This window comes from Miscanthus floridulus, chromosome 14, assembly GCF_019320115.1.
Source record: "Miscanthus floridulus cultivar M001 chromosome 14, ASM1932011v1, whole genome shotgun sequence".
In the NCBI taxonomy this organism is placed as follows: Eukaryota; Viridiplantae; Streptophyta; class Magnoliopsida; order Poales; family Poaceae; genus Miscanthus; species Miscanthus floridulus.
The window spans coordinates 62015431-62033779 of NC_089593.1; the positions used below are offsets into that span (position 1 = coordinate 62015431).

Here is an 18349-nt window from a genome sequence, read left to right on the forward strand (position 1 = left end):
TCACATCCTTGGCAAGGACGAACGGTTCGTCTTTGTACCCAATATTGTTGAGGTCCACGGTTGTCATTCCATACTGGTTGTCGACTACTACCCTGCCTTCAGTCGCCTTTACCCATTGGCACTTGAACAAAGGTACCTTAAAAGTAGGTGCATAGTTTAGTTCCCATATCTCCTCTATGCGGTCATAATATGTTTGCTTATTTCCATTAGGGTCGGTGGCATCTATGTGGACACCACTGTTTTGATTGGTGCTCCTTTTATCTTGGGCTAGTGTGTAAAATGTATTCTCATTTATCTTGTACCCTTTGTATATGAGGATATGCCACGATGGCTGCCTAGCCAACAAATAAAATTGCTCATCAATACTCTCATCACCCTGACATTCTTTTCGCAATCAGTCGCTGAAAGTTTCCATGTGCTGACGCGTAATCCAAGCTTCAGACTTCCCTTGAAACTCAGATCGGAGCAACTCTTTATGTGTCTCGATATACGGATCCACCAAAGAGGAGTTTTGCAGAACAGTGTAGTGTGCTTTATTAAAATAATTGTCCTACATACCAATATATGGTTTCTTCCCTAGTGTCCCCTTTTCACTTAGTCTTCTCTCATGTCACGATTCAGGAACACCAATCGGGTCAAGGTCAGAAATAAAGTCAACACAAAACTCAATGACCTCCTCTGTTCCATAGCCCTTGGTGATGCTTCCTTCTAGTCGAGCACGGTTATGAACATATTTCTTTAGGACTCCCATGAACCTCTCAAAGGGGAACATGTTGTGCAGGAACATAGGACCAAGAATGCTAATCTCCTTGACCAGGTGAACTAGAAGGTATGTCATGATATTAAAGAAGGAATGAGGGAACACCAACTCAAAGCTGACAAGACATTGAACTACATCATTCTGTAGTTTAGCTAGATCTATTGGATCGATTGCCTTCTGAGAAATTGCATTGAGGAATGCACATAGCTTCACGGTGGCTAGACGTACATTTGGAGGTAGAATTCCTCTTAATGCAACGGGAAGCAATTGTGTCATAAGCATGTGGCATCATGGGACTTTAAGTTTAGAAATTTCTTCTCTGGCATATTTATTATACCTTTTATATTTGAGGAGAATCCAGATGGTACCTTGATGCTTGCTAGGCATTCAAACATGCTTTCCTTCTCTTCTTTGCTAAGAGTGTAGCTGGCAGGACTTAAGTAATGGCGTCCATCATCTGTCTTCTCTAGATGCAGGTTGTCTCGTTCTTTCAAACACCGCAGGTCCTGTCGTGCTTTAAGTGTGTCATTAGGCTTCCCATACACACCCATAAAAGCCTAGCAGGTTCACACAAAGATTCTTCGTTAGGTACATCATGTCGATCGCACTACGGACCTCTAGGACTTGCCAATAGGGTAGCTCCCAAAATATGGACTTCTTCTTCCACATGGGTGCGTGAACGTCGGCGTCGTTCGGAACAGGTTCGCTGCCATGTGCCTTTCCAAATACTACTTTCATATCCTTGACCATATTGAGTACATCCTCACCAGTTCGGTTGCCCGGCTTGATCTGGTGGTCTGCCTTACCTTTAAAATGCTTGCCTTTCTTTCTTAGGGGGTGATTCGTAAGAAGAAATCGACGATAGCCAAGATACATGACCTTTCGATATTTTTTCAAGAATATACCTTCAATGTCATCAAAATAGTGCGTTCATGCATTATATCCCTTGTTTGATTGTCCTGAAAGATTACTTAGAGCAGGCCAATTATTGATTGTTACAAACAACAATGCTCGTAGGTCAAAGTGCTCCAGTTTGTGCTCATCCCACACACGTACACCTGGTCTGTTCCACAAAAGTAGAAGTTCATCAACTAGTGGCCTCAGGTACACATCGATGTCATTGCCAGGTTGCCTTGGGCCTTGGATGAGCACTGGCATCATAATAAACTTATGCTTCATACATAACCAGGGAGGAAGGTTGTAGATACATGGAGTAACAGACGAAGTGCTATGACTACTACTCTGCTCCCCAAAAGGATTCATACCATCCGTACTTAAAGCAAACCTTAAGTTTCTTGCATCATTTGCAAACTCCGAGAATTCTCTATCGATTGCTCTCCACTAGGACCCATCAGCAGGGTGTCTCAATATATTGTCTACCTTACGGTCTTCTTTGTGCCATCGCAACAACTTTGCATGGTCTTTATTTCTGAACAGACATTTCAAGCGTGGTATTATAGGAGCATACCACATAATCTTGATAGGGATTTTCTTCGTGGGACGTTCGCCCTCAACATCACCAGGGTCATCTCGCCTGATCTTATACCGCGATGCATGATATACCAGGCATGCATCTAACTTCTTGTACTCCTCGCCACGGTAGAGGATGCAGTCATTAGGATATGCATGTATCTTCTAGATTTCTAATCCCAAAGGGCAGACTACCTATTTTGCTTCGTACGTAGTGGCGGGCAATTCGTTATCCTTTAGAAGCATCTTCTTTTGGATTTTCAGTAACTCCCCAAATCCCTTGTCAGATACACCATTCTTTGCCTTTCATTGCAGCAATTTTAGTGTGGTACCCAACTTTTTCTGACCCGCATCACAAGTTGGGTATAGCAATTTCTTGTGATCCTCTAGCATGCGCTCGAACTTGATCTTCTCCTTTTCACTTTCGCATTCTCTTTGTGCGTCACGAATGGCCTGACCAAGATCATCAGCGGGCTCATCTTCTGCCCCTACCTCTTCTTTAGCTTCCCCCATTGCAGTATCATTGAAGGCCCCATATTCAGCAATAATGTCATCATCGTCCCATTGTTCTTCTCCATCTTCTTCCATTACAACCCCGGTTTCTCCGTGCTTCGTCCAACAAATATAGTTTGGCATGAAACCCGACTTCAACAAGTGTGAATGAAGACTCCTTGAGCTAGCATATTCCTTCAAACTCTTACATATGGCACATGGGCGGCACATGAAACCATCGCGTTTGTTTGTCTCGGCCAAACGTAAGAAAGAATGCACGCCCTCAATGAACTCTTGGGAGCGGCGATCAGCATTGTACATCCAATGTCGTCTCATCTGTATTACATGACATACATACCATATTAAAACCTATAACATAATTAGTTAATTATACGACATGCATGCCACCACACAAGGTATTAATTTATGAAAGCCTCGCTACAATGTAGACAATCCCAACTATCACTAAAAAACTAAAGCTAAAATGCACTTCAGCAGCATAAGGATTTCACGACTAATCTCAACTAAAACAGACAAATCATGTGTTTGTTCAATATCTATGGGCTTCTTCGGCAGGATCACTGCCTCATCAGCCGCCGTAACCGCCTGTGCAAGAGAGTTTTGCACGTGTTCAACATACTCTTCCTCCTAGTACTAGCCTGAACATCCAGTGTCATCCCACTGAAATTAAAAAAAATAGAACTTTAATCCCAATCATCATGAAAATAAGTATAAATTAACCATAATCATCAAATACGACAAAATAACTTACGTTGCAATTCAGACACTTGTAGAAGATATGGCCCTTGTTGGGACACTCCTTCCTCACCCGATACTCCATCATAATCTTCTCCTCACACTTGCCGCATGCAATGAGAGGGAGGTCCGGCCTCAGTCGCTTTGTAACTCGATGAGAGGCCAAGGACCCAGAAGCAGTTGCCATCTACTCTCTATACTCATTTTTAATATAATATAAATTTCTCATTTTATAAACAAATAAAATTAAAAAACTCTAAAATTCTCTATATCTCTAAAGCATGAAGTGTGTTATGCATGCTAGAAAAAAAAGCTCAATACTAATTTTGAATAACTACTTTAACCTTCCTTCATTCAAATATGCAAACTTTAAAGTGATTTTGAGCTTAAATGGCTTACAAATAAAAAAATCTACCATAAAAAAACCCACATATATCTAGTCCACAAAATGAAATAAGCTACTGATAAAACATGAGAGTATAAAGTTGGTAACCTTTAGAACCGAAGAATCGATGGAGAAATAGAAGAAATCTTGTGATCACCGGTGATGAGGAAGAAGAGAGGCCGCCGAAGAAGCAAGAACACAGAACTCGAAGCGGCTCGGGCGAGGGGAGGAAAAGGGGTAAATAGGAGGGGACCTTTAGTCCCGGTTGTAGACAGAAACCGGGACTAAAGGTCCCTTTCTAGTTTCGGACAGAGCCTCCAGCCGAGAGTAAACTTTTACTCCTGTTTGGAGGGATCAACCGGGAGTAAAAGTAAACCTTTAGTCCCGGTTGGTAGCTCCAACCGGGACTAAAGGTCCCCTCCAGCAAAAGCCAGGCGTAGTAGCCGTTGGACAAGGACCTTTAGTCTCGGTTGGAGCTACCAACCGGGACTAAAGATTTCTCTAGTTTTGGACGCGAAAAATACCGAGACTACAGTCAAATTTCAAAGTGGATCAAAGGTAGTTTCTCTACCTGTGGTCTGCATGATCCATCATGTTTGTTCTTACTACGCTGTGTCGTATCTACTCCGCACATGCATGCGGTGTTGGCGCCGACGGAGATGAGCAGTGTAGTAGTACTTGTGCCCCATTACTGCGTGAAGTCACCACTCGCACGTGCGACTGTACGCATATACTCCCTTAAACCCTGGAGGATCAGAGCACCAGAGCATGCTGCAGCAGAGCGGCAAATGCACGCAAAATCGATCGAAAATCGAAGCAATGAAATGAGATCTCACGGGCGTGTCTCGATGGTGGGCTAAAGTTTACCTCTTGCTACGTTGAATATTTAGAGGTTAGTTTTGAAGACTAAATATGAGTTAATTATAAAACTAATTGTAGATCACGCGGGACGAATCTATTAAACCTAAGTAATCTATTATTAGTGAATATTTACTGTAGCATCATATTGTTAAATCATAAACTAATCAGATTTAATTGATTTGTCTTGTGAATTAGTCTCCTTTATAATTAGCCTAATTTAATTATTCTAGTTGATATGAAACATCCCGCGGCAGCAGTCCCTGGCTGGCCTTGCTGTGCGTTGTTGAATGTTGATGAAGCTTTTGAATGCTGGATGGGACGCGCATTCAATTCAAAGTGGCCGGGCTGGAGCTGGATTGGATGGGCGCTGGACCTGAATCTCCCTCCATGAAAATAGATAGAATACGGACGAATATCTCTGATATTATATTTATTTTTATATTTCTGTTCGTATTTAGAGTTAAATATGGATAATGTCAATCATATCGAATAGGATACGACTGATATACACTTTAACTATTCGGATACGAATACGGTATCGGATATTCATATTCGAACTTGGATACGGACAGATATAAATCCCTTTAAACAGATTCAGTCTCGAATACGGTTAAAAATATCCGTACCGTTTTCACGGCTGCTGTTGCATCGTGTGTCTTTAATAATGCCGTTCCATCCGCACCCTACTCATCCACCCGAACGCGACACACCACCCACGAAAGCAACCTGCCTGCTCTGATTTTTTTTTAATTTTAACACTTTTTGAAAACTAATTTTAAATCTAACACGGTCGGGTTTTTTTAAACTAACACTTTTGGCCGCACCTATTACCCCGGCATGGCCAAATGCATGTGTCGTGCCATGCATGGTGGCGCGGCAGAGGGCTAACGTGGCGACGATCGAAATCGTTGACCGCTGATGGGGCAGGGCCTGCCGCGCCACTGATCTTGGCGTGGCAGTGCCGCGTCTTGATCCGTGGCGCGGCAGAGCCGAATAAAACCCCGCGGCCAGTCCCGCCTGATCCGGGCACGGCAGAGCCGAATAAATATCGCGAGCGAGCCCCCCGTCCGCACGCACCCCTGCCCGCCGCCATCGCCCGCACACGGCCGCTCCCGCAAACGCCGCGGCCGGCCGCGCCACGAACGCTGACGTGTCAAGACCGCGCGCTCCTAAGGTACCTTTCTCTCGATTTCATGTTATTTTGATTATTATTGTTTTAGGACAATTAGTGATTTAGGATAATTAGTAATATAAGATAGTTAGGGTTTTATGATTGTTATTGATTTATGATAGTTAGTGATTTAGGATAATTAGTGATTTAGTTAGGTTAGTGAATTTGTTTGTGATTTACGTAGGTAGTTTTTAGGTTTGAGGTTAGGATTTTGGGTTTAGGGATTGATTAGGTATTTATTATTTAGTTTATAATTAGTTATTTAGTTAGGGATTTTGGGTATATATACTAGTTTATAAATATCGGTACTTACTAGTGCGTGATGCGTTGATTTTGATGACTTCACGAAGTTTCGTCAAATGCTTATATTTCTAGTGAAGTTGTTTATGTTACTAGTGCGTGATATGTCTGTTAATTTTACTTTGAATATATACATGTGCTTTCAAATTGCATAACAAGTAGTTCAAATTTTGCAATGCTACATAATGTTTATTTGAATTTTGTTAATTTGAATACTCTAACGCTTTGTTTATCAATTTTAACAGGATGGCCCCTCCCACGCAGCACCCGCTTGTAACAGGATGGCCCCTCCCACGCAGCACCCGTTGTACCCCATTCTTGAGGTGGAGTACGACGACCAGCACCGAGCACACATCTTGAGTGACAACGACGCAGAGGTGGCCATGCCTACTTTGAGGCCCCGCACGCACACCAGGGCGCACCAGTGGGACGAGCGTTATGCGCTGTACATACGGCGTGCCGGCTTTCTCGAGCTTGTCCGTGTTATCAACCACGGGTTTTTGCCCTTTGACCCAGCACTACTTACTGCGGCTGTAAACATGTGCGAGTGCATTCTTTGTACGTAAACTTTCTTATAACAAATTTAAGGCAACTAACAGTCTTTCTATTCTTATAACAGGTGGAGGCCTAAGTCCCACACGTTCCACCTACCTTGTGGCGAGATGACCTTGACCATGCAGGACATGAATGCTATTTTTGGCCTTCGGTTGGGGGACTTTCAGTGATAGGGATAGTTGACAACGATCACTGGAGGGAGCTGGTGGCTCAGTTTACTGGCTTTCTTCCACCGGACAACGAGGCTTCCAAGAAAAATAAGTGAGAAATTGAAGCCTATTTAATACTTGCATTGCTTTCCTGCAGCCATCGGGTCTTATGTTCTTTGGTAAATTTCAGGAAAACTTCCGGTGTTTCGTCGTCCTGGATCACGGAGCGCTTTGATTACTTGGACCCACAGGCTGAGGAGGCTCAGATCGACAGTTTCGCTCGAGTATGGCTCTAGCACTTTCTTGGTGCTTTCCTCTTCCCAGACGTCTCAGACAACACCATCAGCTGGATCTTCCTTGACATACTACGCCAGCAGTGGGAGAACATAGCGGCGTACAGCTGGGGCAGCGCAGTCCTGGCATAGACGTATCGACAACTATGTGTTGCCTGTCGTCGTACCTCAGGGTATGCGAACCTTGGAGGTTGCTCGTACCTACTCCAGGTTTGGTGTTTGGAACGATGGCTCGTTGGGAGGCCACTTAGTACTAGTTTATCGGTAAGTACTTCGGTTCATTATATTCTTCGATATGGTTACATATGATGAGTTTATTAATGGCTAATTCATTATCGTGTTCAATACAGCAATGGAACGGGCAGGATACACTCCCTACAACTCTGTTTATCTGGACGGAATCAGAGTTAGTTAGAGGGAATGTGAGGTGCAAGTACAGGGAGTACACGGACGGTCTCGACGTCCTGACACAACACCAGGTTACGCTTTCTTTACTATCATAACTGTGTCTTGTTTGATCTACACTATATTACAACCTAACTCAATTACAAAATTTTAGATGCATCGGTGTCCTTGGGATGCTTCGGAACTCCGGTACTATCTCAGTCCTGTCACAAGGAACGAGTCAGACGAGTATCGCTGCGATGTCCCTCTTATTTTCTTCCATGTGGTCGAGATTCACTTGCCCATCAGGGTCTGCAGATAATTTGGAAGAATGACAGGCTGTCCACCACCGCTTTACTCCACCAACCAAGGATTGCACGTGTCGGTGTTTCGAATAAACACCGGCTAGTAAATTTATGATTGTTGCGCGTTACGCCCTGATGGTGCACTAAAGGACACGAGGTTTATACTGGTTCGGACTGAACGTCCCTACGTCCAGTCTGCTGCTGCTCGTGTTATTAGTACCGAAAATGGTTCGTAGTAGGGGTACAAACGGTCAAGAGAGGGGCGAGTCCCACGTCTCTGATGGAATGATCGAAAAGGTCGCCGAGAGCTTGGTCGCTGCTCAGCCGTGTGTGAAGTATCGTGTGTGTGTTGAACTTATCCGTCCAGAGTCGGTCCCTTTGGTGGAGGGCCCTGCCCTCCCTTTTATAGACCAAGGGGGGAGCAGGGGTTACAGATCGGAGAAAGAGGAAAATATCAAATTTATTGAAGGTCATTCGAGTGAGCCGGGTCTTCCTTTTTCCCTGTGCCTGCCCTGCTTAACACGGCAGACCGTGTCAGAGGTGACGTGTTTGCTGATCTTCGTAGGCCAGGCCCTGGCCTTATTTAGCAGGTGGGTGCGTCCCATCCTACGCCGGCGGACGGTGCGGCACGCCGGAGAGCCGCGCCCTGACCCCTCGAGGAGTAATAGGGGAAGTTATCATATGTCCGTCCCTGCAGATGATGTGATTTCTGTCTTGGACCGTAATGGCTATCGTATGTCTGTGTTAGTATATTGGTGTATTGCATTGTACCACCCTCGGTGCTACATTATAGGTTGTTTTGGTTCTCTGAATAGCTTTTGCTATGTATCTAGACCTACAATACGTTTAGATGCATATTAAAAGTTATATATTTATCTAAAAAACTAAAACGATCTATGCATTATAAATTTGCGGTCGGTCGCCGTACGTATTACGACATTATTGCTGAACTCGGACACTCACCTGTTCATCATCACTCACCAATCCAAATCCAAACGAAATCTGGACCAAGGGGCTGTTTGGTGTTCTCCGCCTCAACTTGCCAAGCCTTGCACGCGGCAGCCACAACTGGCCCGCCTCGAAACCTCTCACAAATCGTGGCGACCGATTCCTACGCCACAAGCTATGGCACGCCACGATCTGCCGCCATAAGTGCGGTGTGGCAGGTGACGGCCGGCATCCAAACAGCCTCCAAATTCATTCTCCATCCAATCCAACGTACGTAATGAAAACATCTTGCAACCCCTAGCCACGTCCCCTACTATCTTGTCGGTTCGCCTGCCTTGCTTGCTTTCCTCCAAGCAAAGCAAATGAAAATGAAAATCCAAATCCAAATCCAGTGAGCCCATCTCTCCTCCCTGGTGATGCTAGTCCTATATAAAGCCCACGCACCGCGTGCTCCCTTCTCCAAACACGCAACACTCGCCTCCTCCTCCTCACTCCATCCGTCCCTCCAACCAGCCAACCCACAGTCCCACACCTACAGCACCGCCAGCCTCCGCCGCCGCCGAAGATGACGCTGACGATCCCCGACGAGGTGCGCGCGAAGGCGGAGATCTACCTGGGCGACGCAGCCGGTCAAGAAAAAACCCGCCTCCTCCTCCTCGAAACCGGCCTCCCGAGCGGCCTGCTCCCGCTGCGGGACATCATCGAGTGCGGGTACGTGGAGGAGACGGGCTTCGTGTGGCTCAAGCAGCGCCGCAAGGTGGACCACTACTTCGCGAAAGCCGACCGCCACGTGACCTACGGCGCCGAGGTGTCGGCGGTGGCGGACAAGGGCCGGCTGAAGAAGGTCACGGGGGTGAAGGCCAAGGAGATGCTGATCTGGGTCACGCTCCACGAGATCTGCGTCGATGACCCGCCCCAGGGGAAGCTCCACTGCAAGGCGATTGGGGGTTTGTCCAGGAGCTTCCCTGTTGAGGCGTTTGAGGCCGACGATGGCCGCGTTGTTGTTCCCAGGAACGTCGGTGCCGGTGCTGCTGCGGAGGCGGTGGAGAAGAAAGTGGAAGCGGCGGCGGAGGGGGAAAAGAAAGCGGCCGTCGCCGAGGAAGGGAGCAAGGGCGACAAGGACGCCACTGGCGTCGACGGCGTCGACAAGGTCGAGGAGAAGCTCAAGGAGATGAGCACGGGGGAGCAGGTGGTTCAGGGAGAGGCGATGGCCGCCAAGAACTGATCGGTGATCGATCCGGCCGCCGTACGTGCACGGTGCACCTACCCACCGGGCCGGCCGGCGGCCATATGGCCATTATATAATTTACTATACCGTGTCCACCGCATTCATTCGTCCACAGCCACCACGCACCGTACGCATCGTCAGAGGAACTGAAGAAAAAACACAAATTAAAGAGGAGGAGGAGGAGGAGGAGAGGAGCTACTCATGTATCCATCGGAGACGACGAGTATTAATCGAGAGAGACGGCAGAGCTGCTCGATCGATGGGTGCTCGATTTTCTCTAGAATAATGCATGCCTGCATGTACGATCTGTTATTTTTTTTACTTCTTCTAAAATTTCCTGCTGTTATTATTAAAACTCGCTTAAGATTAAGAAAGTGATGCTATCTCTATGAATGTCCGCATGATCCATCATGTTTGTTCTTACTACGCTATGTCGTACGTACTCCGTACATGCATGCGGTGTTGGCGCCTACGGAGATGAGCAGTGTAGTAGTACTTGTGTCCCATTACTGCGTGAGTTACCACTCGCACGTGCGACTGTACGCATATACTCCCTTAAACCCTGGAGGATCAGAGCACCAGAGCTGCAGAGCATGCTGCAGCAGAGCGGCAAATGCACGCAAAATCGATCGAAAATCGAAGCAATGAAATGAGATCTCACGGGCGTGTCTGGATGGTGGGCTAAAGTTTACCTCTTGCTACGTTGAATATTCAGAGGTTAGTTTGGAGGACTAAAGGTGAGTTAATTATAAAACTAATTGTAGATCAAAGTCCGGGTTAATTTGTGGGACGAATCTATTAAACCTAAGTAATCTATTATTAACGAATGTTACTGTAGCATCGCATTGTTAAATCATGAACTAATCAGATTTAATTGATTTGTCTTGCGAATTAGTCTCCTTTATAATTAGCCTAATTTAATTATTCTAGTTGATATGAAACATCGCGTGGCAGTAGTCCCTGGCTGGCTTGCTGTGCGTTGTTGAATGTTGACGGCCTTGTTTAGTTCCAAAAAGTTTTCCCAAAAAGTGCTACAATAGCCATCACATCAAATCTTGCGATACGTGCATGGAACATTAAATGTAGACGAAAAAAAACTAATTACACAGTTTGGTTGGAAATCGCGAGATGAACGTTTTGAGCCTAATTAGTTCATGATTGAATACTAATTGCCAAATAAAAATAAAAGTGCTACAGTAGCCAAATTCTCAAATTTCGCCCAATTAAACCAGGCCGAAGCTTTTGAACGCCGGATGGGACGCGCATTCAATTCAAAGTGACCGGGCTGGAGCTGGATTCGATGGGCGCTGGACCTGGATCTCCCTCCACGAAAATAGATAGAATACGGATGGATATCACTGATATTATGTTTATTTTTATATTTCTGTTCGTATTTAGATTTGAATATGGATAGTGTCAATTATGTCGGTTATGATACGATTGGATACCGACATCATATATATGCACTTTAAGTATTCGGATACGAATACGATATCAGATGTTCATATCCAAACTCAGATACGGACAGATCTAAACCCCTGTCTCAAATATGATTAAAAAAATATCGGTACCGTTTTCACGGCTGCTGTTGCATCGTGTGTCTTTAATAATGCCGTTCCATCCGCGCCCTACTCATCCACGCGAACGCGACACACCACCCACGAAAGCAACCTGTCTGCTCTTCTCTCGACATTGCACACTGCACACTAGTACACTACTGCTTCTCGACCATTTAGAATAAAACCATCTTTGCGTATTTTGGCCGCGCGCCTGCAAAGAACAGACTTCAAATATGTCGTCAACTTCCTTCCTTTCTCGATCTAAAGAGAAAAAAAAGATCACATGACCTTGGGAGCTGCTACGACCCTCCTGTCGAATTAATTAATTAAATCCTAGTTCATTTCAATAAACCAGAACGAATCAGTTACAAAATTAATCAACGAAGGCCACCGTGGCATCAGCAGCGTGCCAGCGTGTCAGCAGACAACAGCAAAACATTAGGAAAAAAAAGGAAAGGTGAAACAATCCATCCATCCAGCCAGTAAGTTAAAGAGGGCCTCGACCGGCCCAGTGGGCCGAAAACTAAAGACGGTGGCCCGCCTGCTCCTCTCTCCACTTTTTTTTTTGAATATGCTCCTCTCTCCACTCTGTGCCCTACTAGTACTGCTATCTTAGTTTGTGTTTATATAGATTTTTAGCTCAAATGCTGTCAAAAGTTTTCTAAAGTTTCTCAGTTTTGCACTAATTGAATTGCCTAATCCATATCAAAATCGTCAAATTGTTAATCTGAAAATGGGGGTAAAAACACAAAGAGCAAAAATAAATCAGGGATAAAATTACATGTGCAAACTTGTCCCTTTGCCCAAAAGTTAACACCGTTAAGAGGGCTTAACAGAATAGGGACAAATTCTTCCTTGGTTCGAAAAACGCAGGGGTAAAAGCACAAAGTTCAAAATTATGAGGGTGAAATCACCCTTTCACTCTAAAACGGCGGTATAAATGATTAAGCCCCCAGTTTGTAAAGGCGAAGCAATCCCATCCAGCTTGCAAACTAAAGAGGGCCTCTGTATATACCGGCCCAGTGGGCCGGACAGCCAGTGTGAGGAGGGAGGGATGCTGCTTGGGCTCTCTCTCCGCTACTACGCCAGATGTGGCGGCGGCAGGATCCACGAGTCGCCAGTTGAGCACGAGCGACCATCCGACGCGCTTGTGCGGCAGCGCGCCGGGGTCCGAGCACTGGTACTCGCCGTAGTAGATGCCGCTCTTCTCGGGCTTCTGGATGGTCCAGCTGTCCCAGCCGACGGGGACCACCTCGTACACCACCCGAGACGAGTGCCCCCAGGCGCGGCCCAGGTAGATCTGGCCGGCGCCCGTCGTGCTGCCGATCCGGCACCGGAGGAAGGAGAAGCCGGCGCCCGCGATGCTCTTGCTCCGCTGCTGCCCGTCACCATCGCCACGTCCTTGGTCACCGACATGATGGCGCAGTCCTCGTACAGGGACCAGCCGAAGCCGAAGATGAAGTCGACGGTGCCCAGGATGTGGCACGACCTTAAGTAGTGTGGAGGCCCCGGTGGTCGTACAGCGTGTCCTGCCCGCCGTCGATCGTGCAGTCATAGAAGGCCACCTTGTTGCCGTACACGCGCAGCGCCACCGCCTGCCCGCCCTCCGACCCCTGCGCCGCCATCGGCGAGGTGTTCTTGAAGTGTGGATCCCGGAGGCCATGAAGTAGTCCGCGTCCACGGCCACCGTGGCGCTGCCGTAGGTGCCCACGGGCTTGCCGTCCTTGCCGTGGGTCGCCGACCGGTCGTTCCACATGATCACCGGCGGGTTCTTTGGGGTTGCCCAAGAACGTGATGAACGGCTTCGTGTACGGGACATACACCTTCTCTATGCATATGCCGATTGCAATGCCATGCATGATGCATTTTCGAATTTGTTTGTTTGTTTTTTATCAGAGAAGAAGAGGAAGAGATTCAAATTTCTTATCATAATAATTATTACTTGTAGGTGGCCGTCCTGAAGTCGAGGATGACCCTCTTCTTGTTCCCGTCCGGCACGTACGGCCTTGATGGCCTCGGTGATGCTCCTGAACTTGCCACGGCCGTCGGAGCTCACCACGTAGCGCACCACCATGCCCTGCGCCTGCAACAGCTCCGGGTCCCACACCTTGCCCCCGGCCCCGTACTTGTGCTGCTCAGGGCTCACGTTGTTGTACAGCTCCACGTTCTCCGCCACGAACTCGGTGAAGCTGCCAGCAGCACCGCCGCCGTCCGTCGGCAGCTTGATGTTGCTATTGGTCCCGCCGGACGAAGACTGCGGCGGCGACGAGGATGCAACCGAGACGAAACATGGTAGCAGCAGGGTTATTGCAACAAGAGCAACACCAGACGGAGGAGGACGATGGCAGTTTTGCGCCATGGCTGGGATTATGGCAACAGAAAGCAAGAGATCAGAGTAGTTTCTTCTACGATAGTACTATTTATTAATTTTTCTCTGGTCAATTATTGGGTGAATGGAATTGTAAGGCATTGTGTTCATAGGTTAATTTGGAGTGATGAGAATGGGAGGATGCATGCATGCAGGAGCAGCATCCATTTTTGTTGGCCGATTCTTGTTCATCCTGGTACAAGCATATGCATCGCCTCACCAGCCTCTGGCTTATTTTTGGCTATATAGCTTCGTTGGGGAGTACTACTGGAGTAGTTCATGTGGACTTTTTTTGTTGAAACAATGTGGACTTATTATTAGAACAAGGAGGGCTACAAATTAAAGAAGCTACATTTTCAGGTGTGGTCAAAACTGTTGCTACTTTCTTTTCATACAGTTAATTGCAGGATCATGCGTGGATCCAATGGAAAGAAAAAAGGCCTTGGCCCATAATTCATGGGCTGAGCCTCAAATTGCAGGCCCAGTGACAACACTGTGTAACCAAAACAATGCTATTGTGCTGCCTTTTGTGTACCGATTTCCCAAATTGTGGGCAACGTTTTTATTTCTTTTTCGCTTTTGTACTCACAGTCATCATGTCCTATGTTGCAGCAAAATGAAGCAGACCAACTACACTTAAGGCCTGTTTGGTTTCAATGATCTAAAGTTTAGTCGGCTAAAGTTAAAGACTAAAACTTTAAATTACTTTATCTCACGTCTAAAGTTTTTTGTGAGGTGCTAAATTTTAGATAGCGCTTTAGACCTTCTGTCGGGAGCCACGAGAGTTAAAGTGGCTTAGGTCCCCTTTGAAACACACAGGATTTTTTTCTTGTTTATGTGTGTTTCCTATGAAAAATGAACTGAGTTTTGTGAAGTTTCTATAAAATTCATGTGAAATTCTTGCGTTTCAAAGAGACCATAGTGGCTAAACTTCAAACCATTGGATCCACACACATGACCTTAGTTAGTTAGCTGAATTGCTTCTCCCTCTTACACACGAGAGAATTATTTTACCTCAGTAAAACAATAAAGCGTATGCAAGTCTCATTGGTAGGATCAGATCTGCATCATCTTCTTTAAATTCCCCACCTAGAATCATGGGCTAATGGTTTGTAGACCACGTCAATGCCAAAGATGGACGGTGTCTCAAGATGTGTTTGGTTTTGGGACAAGATGGAATCGGTTGGGTCATCTTAGTTTTCTATGACCGAATGGTTCCATCTCTACGTTTGATTAGGGGCTGTTCGGTTTTCTCGGAATGCACTAGGAATAATTCCAGCTCCTCAAGATTAGTATAAATTGTTGAATCATTTCTGCTAGGAATTATATATTCCTGAGCCCCATTTCTGATGAAACGAACAAGCCCTTAAGGAAAGCGATGGGGATGTCTCTGCGCTGTGTGTTTAGTTAGAGGGACATAAATGACCCAGTCTATGCCGCCAACGCTGCCATCGTGCCCTGCCCCAGCCACAAGATCAAGCAAGAAAAGCACACGCGCACGGAAGAGAACGGTGTCTGCGAGGGATGAGCTCGTAGCTCAGTTTGGACGCTCGGAGATGGCCCCATCCCACCAGTTCAGCTGCTGTCCACCTAAACACCGGCCCTCAACCAAATACAACCATTATTTAGTTCACTTTATTTTCCTTAAACTAATTACGTGGTATGCAAATTTAGTCCACTTTAGGCCCTCCACAATGTTGTGCTTGAGTGGTGCCAAAAGAGGAGAGAGAGCATTTAGGCTTCACTTCACACGCTGTGGTAGGCGATGCCAATTTGAAGCGATGCCACGAAAACTGGGAGCGGAGAAAGTAGCTGCGCCGGTGCTCCAAACAATAAAAAACTAGTACTGTCCTGTTGATGTGAGACTGCAGCAAGTACTCTGCTGCTGCTGTGAGACTGCTGCTGCCACGAAAACTGGGAGCGGAGAAAGAATGCGTTACTTTTACACACTGCAGCCTGAAAGTCAATAAAGCATCACTGTGGGTTGGCATGCATAAGCAGTATCAGGCACCGCTCACATTGTGGAGGGCCTTAGCAAGCTCCAATCGATCAAATATTCAAGTGAAATGAAGTAAAACAAGTGGACATCGTCCTGCTTGCTGAGCCATGGTGCACTGTGTCTACCAGGTACTACTACTCCTAGGCTAGGTAGCAACATCGTTGGCCGCAACTTTGGCTCCTCGTTTGTCTTATACGGCCTGTTTGCTCGGAGGAATTTAGAAGAATCTGAATGAATACGTGAAAGAGTAAACAGTAAAAAACCACTTGTGCACAGTAAATTTGGCTGGTTTTCACACCAGCCGAACTGCCCCATAATTCATATCTTTCAGCTTATTTTTTATACTAAAACAATGTTTTTCTCTTATAACAAATCAGCCAGAACAGTATTTCAATTTATTTTTTCAGCAAAACGAATGGGCCTTTATCTGCTTCGAGCTTTTAAAAAAAGGTCGTGCAAGTACAAGTGTGGTAGCCGCCGGCCCGGGCGGGCCCTGCATATGATCGATCCACCCAGCTACGACATGAGCTACTCGATCGAGCACTTGCGCAGCATCGTGTTCCTTCTCCTAGCCGTACGCACGGCGACGGCGACCGCGCCGACCACCGCGGAAAGAGCGGCGCGACCGGAGGTAGACGGTTTTGACCGTACCACTCCAAGCTTTACCTCATCAGGTCACCGGCCGTCAATTAAGCCGTAGCTAATCATGCCATCACTTAATTAATCATGCATGCGTACGTGGAGACGCTTTTTTGTTTTGTTTTGACAAGTAGTACACCGTTGACCGTATGTACAGCGCCTGACGTGGCAGCATGCTGCGGTGGGGCCCAGTCCGGCCCGTGATGTGCGGGTCTCGGCTGATGCGGTCCCTCCGGCGGCTCCCCTCGACGCCGCGGTGACTTCTCTTGTCTGGGCTTGGCTGATGTGTTTACTTCAACTTCAACAGCTCAAACACAGCTGGTTCAATTTCCGCACGTGCTGGCTGTACCGTTTGACTTTGACCACCCTGTTTCTCTGCTTCTTCTTTTTTTTTTAGTTCCTAGGTTTTAATTATTTACGGGATATTTGGGACTGCTCCGCTTTACGTTTTTATAGCTCCGTTCTATGCAAAGATGAGCATGTAGCCCGTAGCCTAACAGCATGGCACGAAGCCCATTTTTTTTTCTCGGCCCAAGCCTGGTCCCGCACGGCCTCCACCAGGCCCGTGCCAGGTCGCACGCTTCTTAAGGGCAGCCGCAACACAAGCCTATAGAATCGTTTATTGTTGGCTGATCAGTAAAAAGTTGACTTCCACGTAGGAACCATGAACAGAGACCTCTGTTCTTCCTCACGTAGGATAATACTTTCTGCTTTATTGGTCCACCACTTACCTCGATCACGTCATGGTTATGGAGAAAAAAGATTTGTTGGAGCTAGCCTCACTGCCTACTACAACTCGTGCTTCAACATCGGCTTAAGTCTTTTTTGAGATGGAGCATCCGTGCCTTCTGCATACACTGTAGACTTATCGGACCTCTTGCAGACCCACCATTTGGGGTGAGAGGGATCCCTGGTGCAGTGTGGAGCCTAGCTAGGGCTCCCGACCACCATGGCATGTTGGGGCTGACCTAAAATCGTGTGGTGGTCGTGGTACATTCAGCCTATTGGCTTGTTGGTTTCAGCCAGTCCAAACCAGCCAGCTAACAGTGTTTTTCTCTCACAACAAACCAGCACCAGCCAATCCAAACCAGCCCAGAAACCAACCAACGAACATGCCAATTATCTATAGCTTTTTTTTTAACTATTCCTAGCCTCCACGCCAGTGATTCATACACATAGTTGAGGCGGGATGCCCTGAGAAGGTCCAGCAGGCTGCAAGGGTAATCCGAAATAAAAACATACATAGTTAAACTTTTTTTCACTGAGCACATGCTCTACTCACCTCCCATTACTCTTTTTTTTTCTTCTTCCAACGCTTTTACATTGGTGGGTGCTATCCTCTTTCTTCCTTATGTATCACCACCATCACTTTTGCTTTTGCTTTTGCCATGCAATTTGCCTCTCCTCGAATACGGTGCCAATGCTCCTTATGGACTTGTCATCTCTTAACGGCTTGTCTGGATGCACTTGTATTAACCTTAATCTATATGCTGTGTTTGAGTGGATTAAGATGAAAATCAAACTAAGTTCAATCCAAATCCACTTCAATACACATGGATTAGTGGATACTACTACAGGAAACTTAACCGAGGCGGGCAAAAAGGGTTTAACCGAGGCAGTTTTTGCAACCGCCTCGGACTAAAGGTAACGGTTAATCATGGCCTTTAACCGAGGCGGTTGATCGCCCGACTCGGTTAATCAAAAAAACATGTGGACAAGCCCAGTGA

At 46.5% G+C, this 18349-nt stretch overlaps 1 protein-coding gene and 1 pseudogene across 1 annotated transcript; one reads left to right on the plus strand and one right to left on the minus strand.

The window, feature by feature from the left end:
* Positions 1 to 9270: 9270 nt before the first annotated feature.
* On the plus strand, positions 9271 to 10444 carry LOC136504439 (uncharacterized). Its single transcript, XM_066499374.1, has one exon. The coding sequence runs from the start codon at positions 9395 to 9397 to the stop codon at positions 10052 to 10054; it is 660 nt and encodes a 219-aa protein (XP_066355471.1). The 5' UTR covers positions 9271 to 9394; the 3' UTR covers positions 10055 to 10444.
* A 2082-nt stretch (positions 10445 to 12526) lies between these two features.
* Positions 12527 to 13975, minus strand: LOC136503545 (pectinesterase QRT1-like; annotated as a pseudogene).
* Positions 13976 to 18349: the final 4374 nt, after the last annotated feature.